Source organism: Oenanthe melanoleuca, chromosome 20 (genome assembly GCF_029582105.1).
Source record: "Oenanthe melanoleuca isolate GR-GAL-2019-014 chromosome 20, OMel1.0, whole genome shotgun sequence".
In the NCBI taxonomy this organism is placed as follows: Eukaryota; Metazoa; Chordata; class Aves; order Passeriformes; family Muscicapidae; genus Oenanthe; species Oenanthe melanoleuca.
The window spans coordinates 14242048-14265334 of record NC_079353.1 but is presented as its reverse complement, the minus strand read 5'-3'; the positions used below and the strand labels follow the sequence as shown (position 1 = coordinate 14265334).

Genomic DNA, 23287 nt, shown 5'->3' with positions numbered 1-23287 from the left:
TCACTGCTTTTAATTAGCCACAGCTTGAGTTCTGTATGCTTTAAATATTAATTCTTCTGATAAATTCTCTATTATTTAAAATTAAAATTAATTTTGTAATACACCTCCAAGTTCAAATTAGTAGAAAATACAGTAAATGAAAATTAAAATCATAGAAAGTTATGACCAGTGATATTCAGTGCTGATAAAGGTACTAGTAGTAGGTGTTAAAAGAAATAATCCATAAAATCTGTTTAACAACACGCACACATTTGGCAGCTACAGTTTGGAAATGGATCTTTAAGGGAAAAAAAGTTAAGTTCAACAATTCAATAGTGAAGAAAAAGATAAATAAATTTTAGGAATTATTACAAAATAAATATAAACCAAAAGAGGAACCCTATTCTGCAAAAATCCATAATCCATAATTTAAAATGCTCTGCATAATTGTTACCTTTTAACCTCTGAACAGATCTAAAAGTAATAGAAAGCACACAGAAAAAACTATGATGACAGGATGAGACAAATGAAGAAACACTTAGGAAACTTTTCAGGATGAAATGAGGAAGATGATTGTGGAGAGGTAAAATCCTGAGTGGTGTCAAGCAGATAAACAAGGAATTATCGTCCACTGTTTCTCATTAAAAAAGATGTAGAAAATAATCTAATGAAATGACTAAATAATATTTTAAAATTTAGGTGTTTTCTCATGCAACACATTTAAGTGGCAGAAGTCATTGCCACATTGCCACAGGGCATTAAAGAGCAAAAAATATGGAAGAGGTAACAAAGGGCTTCACATTGCCTGAGGATTTTTGTCAGTGATCCTGAACCAGCAGTCCCTGTGCAGCTCTCGGGTTACTCGTTAGTGAATGCCAGGAGACTGCACCAGAAGGAACTGACCCACAGTTCTGATTCTTATCCTTTATCCCAAACATCTCTGGTTATTGGCAGCCACAGCACACACTGGATCTTCATCTGACAGGAGTAGGAGCTCTGAGCATCTTCTGCTTCATTCATTTTTGCTGACCTTTGCAGATACTGGCAGGTATCTCTCCTGTCTGGGCCTCTGCTCTTTCCTGTCCTGACTTCCAGTAGGACAGGCACAGGTCATGAGATGGCCCTGGACACCAGACATCAGCTCACTTTGCTGACTTGGCAGGAACTTCACCTGAAAAGTGCTAGTGCTACTAAAAAGCTTGCTCCCTTTACCATACCTTTAAAACCCTCATGGGAAGAGGCTACATTTTATGTAGTAATATGAGCAAGAATGATCCTGCTCGTACAAAATAGGTCATCCTCCCCTAGGGAAAAAATAGTGAGAATACAAAAAAAAAAATTCTTTCTCCAGAATCTGGGACCAGAAGCTTCTGTTGGAGGGGAACAGCAAGGCACCCATCTCCTCTCTTAAAAAAACTGTAAAAAAAAAAGTTCATTTCATTTCAAATGGAGTGACAATTTCTAGGGTCCATACAATTAGTCAGCAATTAACCAGCCTAATCCTTACTGCTACAACCTTTACCCAGTGACAGAGGCCAGGAGAAATACAAATACTCACAATTACTATCACCTTCTCCAATTCATTTCTAGTACCTGGCAGAGTGGTTTGTTTCTGTTTGCTCCATCAGCCTCCCCACTCTCTCCTAGAAGGGACCTGTTCATACGTGACCTGTTTGACATTCTCCCATCCAGTTCCACATTTGGGTAAAATTCTAATTTGAAGTCACATTGCTTTCACATTCTACTAATATTCTGCACCTTCTGGTTTCAATCATAAGCTGAGAAAAACCCGATTTCCCCAAGCATTCCTCCTCCCCAGGGCTTCAAACACACACAGGCCACAGAACAGTTAACAGTTAAATATTTTCTTGCCAATATTTTAAGAGTGCAGAAGGTTCCAAATTGCTGGTAAAATAAACAATGCCAGACTGTGAAAACTCCTGCCTGCCATATACCCTGATGTTAACAAGAGTTTCTTTATTACTGTAACCTTTCAGAAGAGAAAATTATTTCTCTACCCTAGTTCTGCCCTCAAGTAAAAGGCAAAATAGAAAAGCGAACCATGAAAATGCTGCATGGTAAGATACTGTGAGTTTTCCATCTCACTTCTGCATTTCATTCAGACTCAATGCTGCTGTGAATAAATAAACTTCCAGAAGATCCTAAAAACAAGGGCAAGGATTTTAAGAAGCCAAAATCTTCCTTACATAGTTTCCTGAATAACATGGATTAAACCTATATATGGGTTATCTTCCCTCTTGCAAGGACATAATAAAATAGGAATTACAAAAGGGCAAATTTAGAATGCTCTCAAGAAGACACACTATTTTTAAGCTCTTGGTACCTGGCTTTGTCATCTGGGGCTTTAGTCCTGTTTCTCCACCAATTACAGGGACTCTGCCACTTCCCCACTTTTAAAAAATGAAGTCTTCAAACAGCATCTCCAAACAGAATTGCTGGGACTCAGCAACAATGAGACAAATGACTCCAAAGCTCAGGGGAGCCCTAAAACCCCTGTTCACCCCAGGCCTGCCTTCTGTTCCCTGCCAGATCCTTCTGGATGCCCAAGCCCTGTGGAAAAAAAACCCATCCTGACCAGTGTTGCTCATTTCACATTGACCAAGACTGTACTGACCCCATCTCACATCCATGACATCCCAACCATAAAATTGTGCCTTTTATGCACACTTCTTCTCCTGGCCTCAAGGCCTCCTGACTAATTAGGAAATCAACATGATGAACACTTTGCTATTGACAAAGGTTAGATATGCTGGTATTTTAAGCTTTGTCATTATTTCCTGATCTCTGAATGAAATAAAAACATTCAAGCTCTTACAAAAGTGCAATAGTAATTGACTTATTAACAGAGATAAAGCAAGTGCTGTTTAAGACCAGAAAGAGAAAAAAGAGGAGAGAAAAAAGGCACAGAATCCACTGAGTTCTCAGACCAGAATGGAACACAGAAAAGCACCTCAGTTTCCCCAGATGTACACAGAGGTATCGTGTGCTGTTGCTTTAGTAGGGTTGTAAAAGAAATCTGAGGAGCCAGCAAGTGTGGAAGCAGGCACTGGGATAACTGCAGGGACTGCACTTGTGCTTCCCAATCATTGTCTTTTGTTCTCCTGTGAGAGTAGTTAGCAAAAGCAGGAAAAGAAAAAAAGTTTCAAAGAGCTGCCAGTTCTGTAAATGGATAAAATGGGCCAGAGAACTCAGAAAAGGGAAGAAAAAATAAACCAAACTCTAACAAGAAAATACAAGACTCACTCCCAAACTGGAAGCAGAAGATATCAGTGGCTTTCTATCTGCAGAGAAAAGCACAAGCAACAATGTGATTAAAATGTATGGGAACAACAGAAAAGCTCTCCATGGCTTGTTTGCCTTGATTTAGAACAGACCCTGGTCTTGGTATTATTTCTGGTTTTTTTGAAGGAGCTTAAAAGCACATTCTAGAGGAAGAACCTTTCCCCATATAAAGCACATAGAGTAATATAATTCTGAAAAATATGCAATACTGAAAAAAGGTATCTCTAGAAAACGTGCCACAAGGCAGCTTCCAGTGTAATTCCTGCAGGCACTCAAGCAAGGCACAGAACAGGCCAATAACACCACCTTACAGTAACAGGATCCAACACATCTGGGAAATTTAAATTGATTTTTTTGTGCCAGAATTGATTTTTTTTTATGCCAGAAAACTGGTGCAGGCCAGCTGGAAAGGACCCAAGCATTTACTATATCTTGATTTCAGTATCAGATATCCTCAGCATGGCCCAGACATTTCACCCAGGTGTGTTGGTCCCACAGATGCTGTCTCTAGAACAACTACATCACAAACAACCTGAGAAAGAGACCCATACTTCAAAGCTTCATGTGCTGGTAAAGCTACATTTGCATCATTACAGTTTGTTCCAGATATCATCACAGTTGAGATAATTCAAGCTAAAATTCCATACACATGCACTATCCTACATATTTAAATTATTAAGATTTCCAGAATCAAATTTACTGAATTTCCTCTGGAAAACTACCTACTATTATTAATTTATGAAATGACAAAGTACTGGAAACTTAGTGTGAACTTTCAAGCTCTTTGAGAAAAGACCAAGGGTTAATCAACTGTTTTTTGGGATGTTCTTGAAACATTAACATCAGGTAAAACTAATCATACAATGTCTGGTATCCTATTAAAACACCCCACAAAAACTATACAGAGCAATTTTGTATCTCACTGCTTTGAAAGGCTTTTGTTTCTTTGGTTTTTTTTAAAGGGGACACTGGAAACTGGTGAAATTTTATATATTCCAAGTGCTCATCAAAAATCATAACATTTTTCTCCACAAAACGTCCTAGTAAAGCATTTCAAAATATCCACAGATAATTTGAAACTCAAACTTCTCCACTTTAGTTTTATAGGTTTTTAAAAACCTTTTCAACTGTACTGAACATGATCCTCTGTCTCATATCCCAGTCCATTTCCTCAAACAAAACCAGCACCTTCTCTGCAGTGTTTTACTTCAGTACATTCCCTTCATCCAAACTCCCCATTCCAGCCCCAAAACACTGCACCTATTTTCTTCTGCCCCACTGTCTCTCAAAAATGTAGTTTCACTCCTGCACATCCAAAATGACTCCATGCCTTCTCACCAGATTTTAGAGGCAGGCTTGGAGAGCACCCCTGAGCACCCAGCACAGCAGCTTCCCACTGCAATTCACACAAAGATCAAGTGTGATTTTAAAACTGTGTCCATTTTACACCCTGTCCTCTCATCCTCTAAAGCCATTCTACAACTTGCTGGCCTCACTCAGCCATGCCTTCTGAGGCTTTAATTACAAGGTCAAACTTTTTGTTCTCCACAGTAAGAATAACTTAAAACAAGTAAACTGAGTTTAGGAAATTCTGTAGCTCCTGTAAGGTAAACTGGCACTTTTAATCAACTGAAAATTTCTAACTGTGAAAAGAGTATCAAGACAGAAAATGGTAGTCAAGTTCCCAGAGCCCGTTTCAGCTCTCAGTTACATGTATTGATTCTGATGCTGTTACTTCAGATGTACATGAGTGTAATTGAGAGCAAATTATGGGTCACTGGGTATAAAGAGCTCTAGCTAAAAGTGTAACAAAGGCTGTATTGTGCTACACACAGCAGAGCCAATAAACGAATTCAAAAGACACCTAGATGGGTTCCTGGAAAATAAAAAAAAGGGGGTAGGAGTCTAAGTGGTCTGGTGGGAAAACAGGAAAGTGAGATTATGATAAATTAAAACAGATTTGGTACACTGCACTCGACAGCCCCTCCTAGTCCTATCTCTTTTAGAACATTTATTCATTATAAAATGAATTGGCAGCTTTTAGAACATTTATTCATTATAAAATGAATTGTCATTTTGCATTGAAAACAACTTTAATTCATTTCAGCAGCAGAATTCCATCACAACATATACAACCAAGGCAGGTTACAAGTTACAAGTATTGTAATAAAGCCTGATGGATCTTCCTGAGACACCACTGGATTTGCACACAAAAGTATAGTGTGAAGTGCTTGGAGGAGGGAGAAGGGGTGTTGGGGTTTTCTTTTGGGGATTTTTTGAGTGGCTGGAAGTCTAAAATTTATTTCTTTAACCCTCATATCTCTTGTCCTGTTAGCACCTGAAATCGTATTCTAGGGAACACCTGCATGTCCTTCCTATCAACCCTGCAGCTTCATCTAAACACACTTAAACTTTTACAACAAATTTTAAATCCACACAGGTACTGAAGTACAATGCTGAGATCAGCCAGGTTAATTCTCAGGTGGCTCCAGAACTCCCTTAGAGAGAAAACAGCAGCAATATCTAGTCCTGAGAGAATTCCCTTTCCAAACTGAAGAGGCAGCTGTCAGCTTGCACAGGATAAATCTATTCCCTGCAAGCCACGAGGTGGAGATCTCTGGCAAAGCAGGATCCAAAGAAAATCTTTTCCCCAGCGTAATGTTACTATTAACACTTGGAGCCATTGCATCAAGCCAATTTTTCCGCTTGTTTTTAAAGTTTGATAGAAATGTCACTAGTGGAAAAATTAAGTAAAGAGCACTGGTTAGCCACAGAACTGGACACACCTGGCTGCAAACCCACTAAAAGAGACTGACTTCATTAGTACTAGGGACAGCAGAGTAAAATTTATATCTGAAATATGCCTGCACCAGTAGAATTTGCTGAGGCCACAGACTCTCTGTGTGTTTTTACAGCTGTGTCAAGTTTGGGTTTCTGACTCTTGCTGACATTCAGGAGTGCTGAAGGAGCTCAGGCTAACAGGTCCCAAAACTTTGTAGCAGAGATTTAGATCTCAGCAGTTTTAACAACCTGGTTTTGAAATAATACAAACTCCATTTGGAGCTGGAGCTGATGTAAATTTGCAGTTAAAATGCTTTACATTCTACCTCTTTTGGGTCCAATGAACTAGTTAAGAGCAGATGGGACATTTCATGAACCATCAGTATCACTTCAGGAATATAGTGTCCAGTATCAACTGCTGGCATGGTTGCTAGGTAGCTAAAGAACTGCAACTTTTTATGTCAGCAAGTTAAACTAACAGCATCCAGCCAGCAATTCCATCCAGGTGCTCTGTCATTTGTACCACAATACATGGATCAGAGTTAAACCTTGACCTTTGATGCACTGCATGAGAGAAAAGGCAAGGAATGGAATTTCCTAACCTCCCAGGATCTATGCAGATGATAATTTAATTCTCTGAATGTATTCAGTAAAGTTTCTTCTCATTTATCTTACTTCTGAGAAAGACTCAGATTCTGAAATTTAAAAGCATTGACACCAGAACATTATTGTCATTTTCTTTTTATCTACTATTCCTGATGCATTTGACCACCTTCTTTTGGAGGCAGAATATTTACTGATTGCAGGACTACATTACTTGAAAATAAATTGCTGTTACACATATCCCTTCATCACGTCTCAAACCCTCTGTCATTACTTCAGCTTCAGTTTAAAAAAATCACTAGGGATAAAGAGGTCAAGATTAATAAAAAGAATGTAGCACTTGGGAAACTGCCCCTTATTGGTCACTCAAAACTCCTTGCAATTGCTAAAGGTGAGAAGTGAGAAAGATTTCAGTCAGGGTACAGCTCTGTGAAGGGAAGGAAGGTGAGTGGAGAAGAGTGAACAAGCACGGAAAAAATAGGAACCGCCCATGCAGGGGCATGAGTGAAGTGGGATATGAAGCCAGAATCACTGGCACTGAAAAAGGAAAATAAAGCAGTGATAAGGAGCAATGGAACTGGAAACAGCTTTTTTCATCTAACGTACAATAAATATTACCAGAAGAGAACTGAGAAGTTTGTTCATCTCAACAAAATCCCAGGAATTTTGGGTTGAAGGTACTTCAAAGCCATTCCACCTCCTGCTGTGGGCAAGGACACCTTCTACTATCCCAGGCTGCTCCAAGCCCCACTGAAGCTGGCTTGGACACTTCCAGGGATGGGGCAGCCACAGCTTCTCCAGAAACCTGTGCCAGAGCCTCAGCACCCTGACAGGGAATTCCTTCCGCATGTCTAACCTACCACAAAGAGGAGATTCCCACACTGGAATTCATCTGAGTACATAAGATAGCAAAAAAGTTCTCAGATGTGTAAATCTAGATTTAATTCAAAAGAAGATTAACAGAATGTCTTGCCTCAAAAAGAAACGTGTAACAAAGTAAAGTTACGGAATTCCCAAAAATGAGTTGTTTTTTTTTTTTTGTGATAAATAACAGGTATAGTGAGAATCCAAAATTAAAAATACACTAAGGACAAGTTACAGTCATGTGCAGGAACTTGACAAAAACCCCTCATTGATTAACTTTCCTTTTATCACTTTAGATACAGAAAAAACTCAGAGCTCTGCTGGAATTACTGAAGTTGTAGCTATAGATTTGGCACCAGTCACATTCCTCCCTATCCCAGCTGCTTATTCTTTATCCCCGTTTTGTTGTAGCAGCATCCATTTCTGCAATGACATGGCAAATCATGTAGGAAAATAATTAATTTCAGACAAATCAGTACCTTTGTCCAGGCCACAATGCACTTTCAGAAATAAGGTCAGTGGCTCAATAGAGCAGGTGAGGGAATAAATGGCCAGGAGTGAGGGCTGCAGGTACCAGCTCAAGCAAGCAAAAGAATCAACCAGGGTGATTCTCAGGCATTTTTCTACGATATTTAAATCCAGCAAAGCACTGAAAGATGGGAATCATGGGGATTAACACCACCAGAGAGGACTCACCCCCATGACCTTCCCACGCTGCTCCACGTCCTCCCACATGCAGTGAACAATGTAGCGGCACATGTACTTCCCTGTGCGCCCCTCCTGCTTCAGCCGCACCAAGCACATCCTGCAAGAGCACACACAGTCTGGGCAACTGGGCTTCTTTAAAAGGAGACAGCAAATTAAACACATTTCATTATATATACACTCCACTGTACTCATTTAATGTTCTTCTTGCAGTATATGTTTGTGATCAGGAGAAAAATACACAGGGTTTGTTTTTTTTTTAAATAGACCATCACAAATGTTTCCATTCTGTACTCAGGAGCTGTATCCGCTGGATTTTGGCCAATCCAGCCATGGCAGAGTGATAGTGGGCTCTATTCTTGTTGACAGTACTGTAATCTAGTTAAACACTACTGCAACCTAAATTCCCCAGCCTTAAGAACACCTCACCCTCTGCAGCAGGAACATATGGCTTGTCTAATCCCAGGCTCCAAGCCAGCTGTAGCTCAGCTAGGTGCACTCAAGTGCTGTGAGAGTCCAACTAGCCGAGATGGGAAAGCTTAAGAAAGTTACAAACTTCAACCAATCTATATTAGCAATGTCCTAAATTATTTCAATTACAGTGCTATTTGGCTACATTTTCAGCCACCTGGCAAAACTGCCACAGGCAAGACCAGCTCAGAGATTTGGAAGTATACTGTGAGATCTTAATGAAAATATCAGGTTGAGTTGTTTGACTTTTTTTTAAGCGTTAAAGACACTTGAACTTCATTGCTGCTATTCTGTCTACAAAATAAAATAATCGTTTTATTTTGCCTCTTATAAAACATCTGTAAAGAGCACCAACTGAAGCCCAGGTTGATTGCTCACCAGGCTGGGACCAGTCCCGTCCCCTGTCCCATCTCCTCTACCCCATTCAGAAACTCTGCTCTCGTGCTGGAAGACAGAAATGCCTGTCCAGGACTGACTGAGTGACTGTAGACAAAGTAATGCTCAAACACTGGAGTTGAGAGAACCCACTGCTTTTCATAGACATGCTAGGAGGAAACTGCTCCCAGCTCCTGCGAAACCAAGACAGCAGAGCTGCTGGAGGTCACTGTGGAGCTTCTGCACACTGACAATGGTGAATGTGCCACAAGAGCTAAAAGCGAAATATGACTATTTATTTGCTAATAGGTTCATTTCTTTAGTGAATGTAAGATCTACAGGCATTAAAAGTTTCTGGTGACCCATGAATGCCAGCTTCACAGGGAAAACCACGAACACCTGAAGTGTGCTGAGATGACCTGTTAAAGGACAGATATCCATCTTTATGCTGGGTTCTATCTTGTGTATGGATTAGTAAAGGAAAGGTAGTTTTTAACCTCTAAAAGAACTAAAACTTATTGTCAGGGACAGTCAGAGACAAAAACTGAAGGTAGCAATACCTGCAGAAGTTCTATATTCTTCCTGCTAGTCAGAACCACTCTCCTACCATAAAATGTAATTAAAATGGTACCAAAACTAAATCCACATTTTCTCTCAGAAGCATGACAAAGCTTTTTGTTCAAACAGTGGTCAGAGAACAGCTGTCCAGGCACCAAACCTTCCAAAAAAACCAAATGCAAAAAGAACTTAAAACTTTCAGTTTACTTCTACCAGTTTCAAAACCTTTGTTCCTCTTGTGCATTTACATAATTGAACTGTACAAAGAAGTGAATTACAGAATTGAAAATTCTTACTCACTCTTAACAAGTCAAAAAGACTCAGTTTAAAAGACTAATTTTGGACTAAGAAAAGCATTTTTATACTTCTTTGCAGAATAGCTGAACTTAGGGGTGAAAAACTCAGGGGCAAGAAAAGCTCTCAATGAGCACATATAGTGTTTCCTGTCCTGTGTACCTTTAGTGGTGGAGAAGCAGGAGGAGAGAGCAGTGTAGAAACCAAGAGGGAACAGCTGGTCAGTGATGAGCAGGACTGGACTGGTGCACAGGGCAGACCTGCTACATGTGGAGTCTAAAAGGGAGCTCTTGTGTGTGGATGCACAGTGCTGTCACAGAGCTGCTCTGCAGCACCACAGGTGAGATCATGGAATTCTGCAGCTTATTTGAAAGTTTGGTAGTTTGTTACTACACCTGCTGTCTGAGGTGACACAGACTCTTTAAAGCCTATAAACCTCCTAACTAGATCACCACATTTCGATTCACTGCACAATCTGTTCTGTACTTTAGTCAAATACTGACTCATCTTCATCAAACCCTGAAAGGAAAATTACTCCAAAAGATCTTTAAAAAGCTGTCTACCTCACACTAGCTGGGTTGGATAATTTTTGCTGTATTTAAATTATGCAGAGAGATTATCTTAGAAGAAAATTATATGAAAGGAGAGCTGAAAAGGATCAGGAGCACCTGTAACTCAACCCATGTCAATGGAGATGTAGTTTGTCACAACAGCCTCAGCTACTGCTTCTGGCAGTGTTCCCTGAGTGCCAGACTGGCCTAAACACCAGAAGAGGTGGCTGATACCTCCTGACCACTGCTCTGAGGTGCCCTGTGCCATGAATCCAGGTGTGATGAGCCATTAAAGGTAAAGCCCACTCAGACCTCCCACTGTTCCTGGCCACTCCTGCTTCCTCAGTTGCTCCAGAGCAACTGTTTCTGGAGCTATGCTATAATTGTCAAAAGAAATTACTCTGGCCTAACAACACAAGTATCAACAGCAGTTTTGGAAGGCTTTATTTGCTTAACCCACTCATCAACAGCTACCAGCTTGGCAGACAGCAGGAAACACCTGAACTGACTTTTCTATCAGCTCTATTGTGACATTACACTTCAGTGAATGATGATCACCAGCAGAATTCTGAATAGGTCCTAGTTAGGCTTGCAGGCTGCTCATTTATTCACTCTTCAGTGTAATGAGCTGCCCCATCTTTCACTATATTGAGGAGTCAGGAAATTAAAAGGAGGGAAGGGAAAAGGAGGAGGGAAGGAAATAAGGGGCCTTAATCACAACTATTTCTGTACAAACTTCCTTTCAGCCTTTGGACAGCTGAACCCAAGTCTATGGACTTCAGTTCCCTTAAAGATCTGGCACTTAAAAAATTCTTGTACTCTCATGCACATCTTCTGGCCTTTATATGTAATGCTAGATGAAAACCTGATTTTTGTGGCTACTATTTACACAAACACAAAAAGGAAAAAACTTCACGTTTACGGTGTTAAATATTTTTACACGCAGCAAAGCTGGCAGTCACCACCCTGCATACACCTTTCAGAAGTGAAATAATAAATGCCAGTGCTATAATTTGTTAAATGCTTCTCATCACCACAAATTCTCCCAATTTAAATGACTTTTACATAAATTTAAACCTTTCCTAAAACATCCAAGTAGGATTTTTCCACATAGCCTGAGCAAGGCTTTTAGAAAACTCATGGCAAAGACCATTCCACTAGTGAGGAATTTTGAGATGTAAGAGATGTCAATTTCTCTATGGGACTTTTTGTTCTTCAGCAGAAAACTGCTGAAATTCAGTCATCAGTAAAATGAATATAACCTCTATTATCAACCATGGATAGAAGGCTCTACTTTTTCTCACATTAAGTTTTATATAACTCCACTTCCTGAAAGTAATTATATTACTATTTTCTTTTTCACTTACCAGACATGAAGCTGGGCTACTAGAAACCATGAATTCAAAGTATCAGGCATTTGGCACCCTTGACGGAAGGGAAAAAAAACAAAAAACCACAAAAACATCAAAATTAATTTTATCACATTTTGTGCTTAACAGAAATTCACTGCACCAAAATCTAAAAGTATTTTAGTAATTTATTTTCAGCAATAACAGTACATACATACTGGAAGCACACATCATTCACTGTCATGTTTGTGCTTAAACTCTAGAACATGCAGTCACAGGATACTGTGGATTCTGAAAGATTTCAGGTGTCTAGAGCTCACCTGGATAACTTTCAGGGGGAGAAAAAATCCCACAATGGAGAATGAGACAAACATGTGGCTTCTAGCTTGGAGAGTCCCAAAGCATCAGTGAGTAACACAGAGGGATCAATGGATGTCTTGCTCCATTCCTGCAGTCTTCCTTCCCATGTGCTGCTGTCTCCTGCCAGGGACAGGATCCTGTGCTACCTGGGTCGCAGCTCTCACTCCACTGTTTGGATTCACTCCATGTGCACAGCCCACAGCAATCCAAGTGTTCCAGCCAGCCTACACTAGGATTAAACCCGTCAACCAACCACAGAAACAACCTCTTTCCAGATTCAGCTCTCCTCCCACAGCCACTGTTTCCCAGAGATGACTTGTCCATACGTATGTCCACATGATAGATTTCCATGTGCTGTTAGGACGTGAAGCTGGAAATTTAGGCCACACAGCACAGAAACCATATTCCTCTTCCTCATGCTTGAAAAAATCCTGTGGGTTCTGTGCATGCCAAATCCTTCAGGTCCTGTCAGTCTCAAACCTCCCTCCCAGGCACACTTCTGCATCTGTTTCCTGGTGTTTTTAAGACAAGTCCCTAATGAGCAGGATCTGAAGCAGTCACCTTGGCATACTCAGCACTTGGGTGCTCTCTTCTGAGCTGTTCAAACCTAGCTGGAGTAAGGCCAGAGAGCCTTCAGAAAGTAACTCTAGAGTCAGATGTGCCCTAGGGAAGTCAACCTCATCTTTTCTGTGCTGAATAGATTCCTTCCCTGCTCCTAAACTTCTCTTGGCTGTCAAGGACTACAAAGGAGATTCATCCAGCTCATGAAGCAACACTTTCACAGCATCTTTCTTTTTATATGCCAGCTCTGGTCAGATGAACAAAACAGATCACTACTATTCATCCCTCCCCAGAGAGATGACTCCATCAGCCCTAGGAGGTGCCAAGCTCAGCACCACTGCTCATAGATTACCTCTAAGACAGTACAAAGACACTAACAGTCCATGTTTGGAGATTAAACACAAGTCTCCCTCAAACTTTTACCCTTTTGGCTCTCTCATTCCTTTTAGAAATAATTCCTGTGCCTAGAAATGACTACTTTGACCTAAAGCCACGCCAAGGCATCTCTAACTAGGGCAGGAGCACACAATGCCTGCATTAACCAAACCATCTCAGTAAATGAATGTTCCACAGGCAATAGTCAAACACTCAGCTCAGACAGAAGTTTCTCCAGTAAAAGTTCCCATGGATCAGTCCCCCACCACAGAAATCACTCTGCAGTGGAAAGCAAAGCTCACACCTCTACTCCTGGAAATACGGAAAGTTTTTAAAGACTTATTCAATACCCAGGAGGCAGTAACTTTTTCTCTAACTTTCCAAGAGTTGCAATTCTATTTTTATAAATAATTTTAAACTTCTATATTTGGACTGTCTGCATGGTAAATTTAAAGGAAGGGTGGCTCCCTTAAAGCAAAAAGCTTGGCCTCAGCTTTCAGCTTTGCAAAAAGAATGGAATTCTAAAATTTGGGGGGTTGAAACATCTTATTATGGTAAACTATGTGGGGAGAGTAATTTTCTGTTTCATTATAGGATGGACCATTCTCCTCAGAATAAAACTAGATAAAGAAAAAAAGTCTGATGATAAAGCTACCTATGAAATTATTGTGGTATTATTAGCTGGGGAATAAACTTGTTCTATGCACAGAACCATCCTGGCCACATGTCTGGAGCCATTAGAGACAGGAATGCCCAGAATTATGAGGATATGTGTTTTCCCATAGTCATATTCTGGACTTTAAATTCATCAAGTAAGGGAGGCAAAACTTGACTGTGAAATTTTTCATGATGGATCATCTTCACCACTACCACAACTTTAGGAAGGGCACAATGGAATAATCCCCACATATCCTGCAAAAGAGCAGGTGTGCTGTGCCAGTGCTCCCCTGAGTGTGGCAGGCAGCAGTGGGAGCCTGGAAGGCACTGGGTGAGGTATAGGAGACACAAGAATCAAGAGTCCTGTAAGCTCCGGTCTTTTTGAGCTGCACTGAGCCCCACAAGGAGCCATCCAAAAGCTGATTTGGTAGGACAGGCTCTCTACTGCTGCACTGCCTGACTCTAGAGAATTAACAGTATTAATAGTTCAAGCTGAATTCAAGGTAATCCTTACAGTCCATATTCATCAGCCAAACATCAGTTCAGCTCTGAGCATTACCTGCCTGATCCTAAAAGTTCTTTTGACCTTTCAAGTCTCTGAGGTCAGGCATGAAACTCTCTCCTCACAGGCTGCCTCCTCTGTTGCACTGGAACTACCCAAGCTCTGTGCGAAACCTGGCATCATCAACTTTGCTATTCCCTCTGCTGCTTCTCTCTTCTCCTTTAAATAAGAAACAGCTGACACTCTAAAATAGCTTCACTTTCCACATAAGCAGCACAGTGCAGACATTTGGTACATGGGCTCTAAAGCAGAGTTCCCAAAGTTTTGTCCACTAGTGATCCAATATCAAGAGACAAAGGGATGGAAAGCATAATAAAATTAACTGCAGATTCATATTCAAGAGTGTCAATTAAAATACCTTATTTATTTCCTACAGCAGCCTCATGACTTGCATACCCATAGTCTGTATTTTGGGAACTGCTGTTCTAAGACATACACAGAGACAGGCAGTTCACAGGGCTCTCACACTGTGCCACAAAAAGCCTCGGAAATTCCACTGGGCATCAGCAGGAAATGCAGTGAGATAGAAGAGAGCCCATAAGACATGAAATGCTATCACTGTCCTAGTACTCACACCACACTATCCACTTTTTACAATCACCTCTGTGAGAGAGCTTCCCTATGAACTCCACACACCAATCCAAGTTCTATAAGGTCACAGTGTCGCGGTTCCTTATGCCACAACACAACCAGATCACAAAAGTACATCCAGAAAACACTGAGGAAAGGTCTGTAAAGAACTGGCTCTGCTCACTCAGGTTAACGAGGCCATGAGTGGTTTCAGACAATTGGCTGCAGATTTCCCAGGTCAGCTCAGCAGGCTAACAGGGCTCAGGTACGGCCAGGAAGGAGCTAATAAGCTCTCCAGAGAGCAGAGCTGACTGTGAGCAGCTCACCTGGGTATCAACACCCTGCAGCTAGAGCCAGAAGTGCACAAACACAGCAGGGGTCAGCACACAGCTGTGGCTCAGACAGCACCATCCTGCCCTGGGGCTCCCTGGGGCACAGCACCCACAGAGCACAGGCTCAGGCACTGCTCTGCTGCTGCAGCACCAAAGCACAGTCTGCAGGTACTTGCCTCTCTTCCTACCAGTCCCCCAGGCTGCTCCTTCAGGAGTGAGCAATGGGCTTAAGCAATGTCCATCTTCAGTTGCAAAAGGAAAAACCCAGCTCCCGACTGACAGTTTGATGAAGACATGGTGAACTCAAGTGGAAGTTGGGTATCTTGCTCCATGCCATGTTCCCCTCCCAATTATGCACTCTCTAGCACCTACTTTGTGCCACAGCTGCTCTCCACTAGACCCTTCCATGTGCCACTTTAGCTGGCACCAATACAGCAAACCAGGATGTCAATAAACTGAGCTGCTCTCTTTCAGTGACCTGAACATTCACCAAGGACATAACTGTGCAGCCCAGAACAGGGGCACAGGAAGATGGAGAGATGAGACTTTCCCTTTTGGCTGCTACTTCAACTCAGCTGCCCATGGAACCACAGCCTAAAGCTTCTCTATGGCAAAATCATGTTTAAAACTTCCCACTCATCCCACACTGCCTCTGTTTTAGGGGAACTACTTTTTAATATAGATCACAAGCCTGTTAAATTTTTCAGCTAATCCCCCACAACAGCTGCATTTCTGTGTAAAGAGAAGTAAAAGAAACTTTTAACTGTTTTTATATGAAAATAATGATTTCTTTGGAACCACAAGCACTGACCCCCACACCACAGGTGCTCTTACAGCACCAATGGGCGCCTCATGCACTCCATCAATCTAAGAAAATTGCCTTGTTCCTTAGGCAACAACTGTCTCAAGTCCATGCAAACATATCCTACTCTATAAAATGCATGTTTTCTTTTTAAGACAGCAAGACAACATCAAAAGCACAACTGAAGCTTTTTTACTCCATATCGAACCTGAAGATCTGTGCCAGTATTTTTTCCACAGACACATTTAGAAATTCTTTTAAATGTTAAGCTAGCACAACACTTATAAATTGTACAATTAAACAGGGATAGTGAAACACCAGTTAGACAGCAAACCCCTTGTCTGAGAGGTAAATAGCACAAATAGAGGAGACACTATCTGAGCAAGCCTGGGAGGGCACAGCTGGGAGAGGGTCTGCACAGGGAAAATGAGGTTCTCAAGTTTTGGTCACTAGTGATGAATCCTACTGCTCAGGGTCCTCTCACTCCTGCAACCACTGAAACCACACCACAGGTTTGGAAATTCTTCTGAAAAACACTTGAAAATTTTGCAGTAGCAACACCATGTAACAAACCACCCTCAATAAGCTCTGCAGTGGATGAAGGTGTCCCTTCAGCTGATCTCTCATGAGGAAGCAATCCCAACCTGTGCTGTAAGAAAATATCTGGTAGCTCACGAATCCAGGGGACAGGCCAGATCCAGCTAATGGGTTTTCCACCAGCTAAATCACACTGACACGGGAAATAACTCATGTAAGTGAAAAATATTATTGTAGCTTACATAGGTCTCAAAATTACATCTTCTCCCTTCACCAGACAGATTTGAAACTATTCAAAGCTGCAACAGAGTTTTTAGCTAATAGGTAAAAAACACTGTGTAAACATCAAAAAAACCATCCAAATCCAAGCCACTAATATACCCATATCCTTACTGGAGGGACTTGTGTCTCTGTTCTAGTCATACTCTACCCAGCCAAAATACGTGTCCTGATTTAATGTTGTCAGGGTCAGAAAAAATGTAGAAAGTCTCTTAAGTGGTACCCAAACCTGCCCCAGCCATGACAGAGAGAGACAGGTGATCCCAGTGATCTAACTGACCTTGTATCTTTAAAAAGTTATGCATTAGTAGATGGTGGTGATTCCCTCACCTGCACCCCAGTTATACTGGGGATAGCACAGGGTGGGACACAGAGACCATGTGACCACCATAAAAAGGGAAGAGATATTTGGATTCTTGTTTATCCCATGCCGGTAATAAAAAATGGCAATATCCTTTGAAATCCAGGATATTCCAAGTTGTACCTATCCCACCCCTGCTCCTGTTCCCCACTGCAGCAGGGAAAATGTAGCAGTGCCAGACTGCAGACTCTTCCCCTGTACCACTGTCACTCCAGAGCCCGAGGGAATGCTGCAGCACAGTCCCCTTCCCTGGTAGGGTCTGACAAGTCTTTTTGTTGCTGCATTTATTGGCATAAATAAACCAGTGCCATAATTGCATGGAATGTTCTCCTACCAGGGCAGCAGTTTAAACACCATCAGTCCAGCACTTACTGTTAAAGAACTCCTCGTAGTCGGTTTTCTCCACACAGCACGTGTACATGCGCAGCGCTGCCACCTTGATCTTCTACACAGAAAGAGACAACACTTGAAGCATTCAGCACTACGGCTGGTGAACACTACTGGCTTTGCTCCACACACTGCCACTTCTGAAACACTTCCTTTGAGAATCACCACCACTTGAGGTTTTTCAGAGCACACTAAACTATTAGGTCTCCCAGTAATGGCATGAATATAATTAATTTTGTCTCGAAGGAAAAAAAAAAAAAGAAAACATCTTCCTGAATATCCTTCCAAATCTAGTGTGTTAAAATACTTGATATAATTACAGAAAATAGAAATTAAATGGCTTTCCTTACAGCATGCCTGAAGATCCCAATTCACAACTCCTGGTTTCCTCCAACAAATTTAAGTGATGTTTGCCACTAACAGTGTTTTGTGTAATTTAACTTTTAAATATTAAAGAAATCACATACCAGATGTCCAAAAAATAGCTTTTTTTTTTTCCTAGAAAAGTGACACTTGACTGACTATAAAAGTGAGAAAGGAATCCCAAATGATAAACAACATAAAGTACTCTTGGATGCTTTGGCATTTCTCATTTTGTTCCTGGCCTGCCATTGCACCAAAACACTTCCAGTGCATCATCTAGAACATAGCTGAAGCTTCAAAGAGCACAATAACTAACAGCAAAAATCTTGAAGAAAAATGGCATTGGGTTTAGATTGCTCTGATTTGGCTTTTTATTCTTCCTAGTAACACATACCAGTGATCATCTCAGTGCTCACCATACTGCAGGGATGAGCACCCTGCCTGCTAAATGGCAGTTCAACTCACCAAAGTGATTATCTGTGTCTCCTCCAACCAAAAGGAAAATAAAGAAGTTGTAACTGATTGCTGAGAAAACACAGAAGCCCATTATTTTTCTTATTCAGTAATCTCAGACTTCTGTCAAAAATCAAACATATATCTAATCTTCTTGAAGTAAAATTATTTACATGGCTTACAGGAGTTTTGAAGGTTTCTCTTTTAAAGGAAACACTGCCTGGCCTGTGAGCAGAGATCTCCCTGGTGAGAGTCACTGCCTCAGAGGAGGCATTATTAGACATCAAAAACATATTGTAAAAAACAGTCCCCACAATGCAGGTCTTAAATAATGCAGGTAACAAAGGAGAAACTAATGAAATTTAATCATGAAAGTTTTAGGGTGTAGAAGAAGTGTGGGGGAAGGGAGAATAAAACAGAAAAAGGCAAGAGAAATATTAAGAAACTTCCCAAAGATCTCCTAGAGAGCACGGGCAAGGCCAAAAATGAACTCAGGTCTCTGGGGCCCTAACCACAAAACAGCTCTGTCCCAAGCCAGGCTCCCCAGCCAAAACAGGCAGTGAAGGGCAGCAATTAAGGAGAACTCTGGAATCAACACTCAAGAGCTAACAAGAATCTTTATTACAATAATACCTACACAAGCACATGGGAGAAAAATGACACTCTCAAGAGGTTCAGGATCACCTGATTAAAGCAACTGATTTTAACCAAAATAACTAAGCCTGTTACAAGTCATTTATCTTTGCTTTACACTTTCTGAGGAGCAGCATGCAATCAGCAACAGTCTCAGATCAGTCTCTGAAGAGGTGCATTCTGTCTTGCAGCTACTCAAAGCACCTTAAAACTTCTATTATTTTTAATCTTTTTATTCAAATAACTGGTTATAATTTTAATACAATCATCCTTCTTTCAAGCTGACATTTCCTCTCACTCTTTTGCACTCTTCTTTAGCTCAGAGAAGAGGAGTTATGAATTTCATCTTTTTTCTTCCACACAAGGAACCAAAAGCATGTCTCACAGAGCTGCTCTCAGTCAGTGTTAACAATCATTTTATGAAAGGGCTATTTAAAAAGAGAAGGAGAAAGAGAAGGACCTATTTGTGACTCTGCCCTAGTCAACTACCACTCAACAGTGATTTGAACAGCAACCACACCATATCTCACCACTGACTACTCAGCAGACCCCTTACTCTGTTCTTTGTTTCACAAATGAAATAAATATCAGGTATCTGAAGAAATTCAAGGATTCAGACTCTACAAGCCAAATACAGTATTGTTGCATGTGTCAATGATGGCAATACATAATGGAAGTTCAAGATCTGGATTATTAAACCCTTACATCAGAAAATAGGAATTTACATTAAAACTTTTTCATTAAGCACTGCTCCTATCATAAGAAAAAAAAATGTGGGATGTTTTTGGTCTGCTTTTTAGAACCATCAAAGAATCAAAAGAATTATTAAATTACTGCTTTACCCATCTGTTGTACTTGAGTGGTCCTGTGAACCCCATTGCTTCTATTATCCTTGTAAAAGCACCCACTTTTTCTTCAGATGGCTGCAAGGAATCTTTTGCAGAAAGATGCTGTAAAATTGAAATAGCACATATTTCAGTTTCACCAATGAAATCTGACACATTTTAGTTAGCAAAGTTATAAATTTAACAGAGAATGTTAAGGATTTTTTTGCTTGCTTCCTTTGTTCAACAAAACAAAACAAAACAAAACAAAGCAAAGCAAAACAAAGCACTCTTTAGGTCTCCCCTGAAAATATTCCACTGGTTTTCATATGTGCAATTCCTCTGTTTATACAAACATTGCATAACCATTGTGGTAACAACATCCCATTGGAAGCTCATATTTAGATAGTTACAGAAATCTACTTTCCAAAATATGGCTCCTATCCTACACTCCCATATTCATTCTCAGAGTCTTTACTGGAGCTTAAGTTTTTTGCAGATAAAATGAGCAAACAAACCACAGAAAGAGTAAATAAAGCTAACCTTTCATATTCCCTCTCTTCCTCTCACAGGAAGATATAATATATATATAATTACTATACAGTAATTATACATTATACAAAGCAATCAGCTCGGTTTTAAAACCAACCAAGATACATGAACCCACCACTCTTACCCCAGAGCTCCTGCAGACTGTTATTCCCCTTACAGTCAATCTACAGAATACTTGTGGAAAACCCAGAGCAGCAAATAATCAGTCAGAAATGATTTGCAAACATGAAGATTAATGTCCTCTTCCAGACTCACCACACACTTTTAACACCCTTGGGCTGATGCTGTGGCTTAAGCCCAGTGGACAAGTGGGGACAGGGGAGAGAACTGGCAGGGTAAAAGTGAGAGAATTCAGGGGTTGAGATGAGGGCAGTTTAATTAGTTAAACAAAAGCCACAGACACAAGCAAAGGAGAAATTCATTCCTCATTCCCTAGGGCAGGCAGATGCTAAGCAATCCCCAGGACAGCTGGGCTCCATCACAGTAACATCACACTAATGTCCCCCATTTCCTCCTTCTTCCCAAGCTTTATATGTGAAATGATGCTGGATAGTCTGACTGTCCTTGGGGTCAGTTGGGATCAAATGTCCCCACTGTGTCCCTGCTGTGTCCTCACAACTCCTTCTGCACCCCCAGCTACTCCACTGGTGGGGTGAGGAACAGGAAAGGCCTCAACCTTGTGTCAGCCCTGCTCAGAACTAAAACATACCTGGGTTATCATGGCTGTATCCAGCACAAATCCAAACCACGGCCCATACCAGCCACTAGGAAGAAAATTTACTCTGCCCCAGCCCAAAGCAGCACAGCCTTGTCAATGGAACCTTCACCCTGATAACCCAATTGTAACTGCACCTTCCTATGCCAGCCCTTCATTTTCTGGAACAGAAAAGAATTCCTTCTCAAATTACCAAACCCACTGTTCACGTCTTAGAGAAAAGTTGAACCCTCTCCTATGTGTTCTGAGAAGTGCTTTGCCTCGCTGTAGAATCCATAGCACATGTGCCCTCCAACAATAAAACTATCCAACTCTTCTCACCTTATTCACATTATAAAAGAATCTGTTTTGCTGCGTGATGGCTCCATGGGCTTGAATCAATCCACCACAGAATTTAGAGAGTTGGAAGGGGCCAGCTTTGTGTCTCTAGTAGAAAAGATAAAAGAAAAGAAAAAAAATTAAGAGACCACTGACTTAACTTTACATCAATTACCCATAGTTTGCTTCCAAGTCAATTAATTCTGGCTAATCCTGAAGAACTCTGTATCACAAAAAGCACAAATTTATTATGACAACTGTTACAAACAAACTAGCTATCCATGCTTAATGCTCCACACCACATTTTCCAGTGTTCCATAAATGTACTGATAGAATGGACTGGCAGAACACAGCACACAAAAGCCACAGGCTCTCTGCTTTGACTCTCACACTACTTCTAATTATTGTCTCTTTATAAAGAATAATTGTTTTTTCTGACTTAACAGACAAGCAGCTGTTTTTATCTACAACTTTACAGCTCATTCAATTGTTTTTGTGGCCAGGACTTGAGAAAACACAAACTGCAGTGTAAAAGCTACCACTACAGCTCCTATGACTTCAGAGCACATGACTTCATTCACAGAGCTAGTGCACAACAAAGAAAACTCTCAAGCAGGAGCTCCCCAGGAAAGGAAATGCACACTGAACAGAACACTCTCACAGCCTCCTAGCACACCCAACTTAGCAGTATCTTATTTATCAATTAATTCAGACAAAGTAAAAATGCTTTTCAGAGCAGTCATCCCCAGATGTGTACTGTATGTAGAGTAAGCCCAACTTAATTAAACTCTGCAACTTCTCATTTCCACCTCTAGTCCCAACATCACAAGCTGCTGGTGTGAACTGGTGCTTTAATAGTAGGTTTGGCATCTATTCCTATTTTTTTCATCCCTTTATCATTAACTGCTATTACATGATGCTTTAGTTGATTTACTCTGGACGGACACGCTCTGGCACTATGCTGGCTGTCCCACAACTGCGAGCAAAACTACAAAGCTTCCACTGAAACAACACTACATGTGCTGTGCAAGGTAAACATCCATCAGTACTAGGAAGTCCAAGGCCACTGTACAGTGGAGATATTCTATAAAATAAAGTGTTCTCTAAAATGAAATGCTGGAAACACCACGCAAACATGACTGGCTTGTAATAGCTCGTTTGGAAAAGTAACACCTCCATTTGGACTTCTGTATTTAATCTTCTCACAACGGACCATTTAGATCTATTAAAAGACACACCTGGGCACGCAACAAGAGTGGGAGCTCACTCTTGCAGCAGCAAAGAGCTCTGGAGTTGCCTTGGTATTTCCACAATACACAGTGAAGACATCACTTTTGGAAGCCTCTTTACTGAAAAGCCATTACTTTTTCTTGGTAATTTAAGATCATTCAATTTTTCACACACCTCAACATGCTGTGATGTCTCACCTGGAAAGTACTGCAGAGCATCCTCTGGCAGCGGCCCGGGACCGCAGTGGTCCGCAGCAATGCACTGCTCCCTGCTCTCCATTGGGTCACTCCAGCCTGGCAGCTCTGCAACGAGGAGATGGGCAGTGAAGAACAGGACACCAATACACAGAAATCATTTAACTGTCCCTCTGCTTCCAGGGTTTTATTCATTCATACAATAGGAACAACACAGAGCTGTGTCAGGAGGGCAGAGGGAAGGGTCTAGGTTGGAGATCAGGGGAAGGCTCTCCCCCCAGAGGTGCTGACACTGCCCAGGCTCCCCAGGGAACAGGCATGGCCCCAAGGCTGCCAGAGCTCCAGGAGCGTTTGGACACCACTCTCAGGCACAGGGTGGGATTGTTGGA

General features: G+C 41.1%; 1 protein-coding gene across 1 annotated transcript in view; it reads right to left on the bottom strand.

Annotated features, from left to right (window-relative positions):
* Window positions 1–23287, bottom strand: part of LOC130261204 (ubiquinol-cytochrome-c reductase complex assembly factor 1) — a 36168-nt gene that overhangs the window by 9024 nt on the left and 3857 nt on the right. Inside the window, exons 2-7 of the mRNA XM_056507177.1 lie at window positions 22902–23006; window positions 21478–21582; window positions 19908–20015; window positions 17602–17674; window positions 11852–11909; window positions 8227–8335 (exon numbers count right to left, since the gene is read on the bottom strand). Of these exons, the coding sequence (XP_056363152.1) occupies window positions 8227–8335; window positions 11852–11909; window positions 17602–17674; window positions 19908–20015; window positions 21478–21582; window positions 22902–23006 (558 nt within the window). The remainder of the gene's footprint in view (window positions 1–8226; window positions 8336–11851; window positions 11910–17601; window positions 17675–19907; window positions 20016–21477; window positions 21583–22901; window positions 23007–23287) is intronic.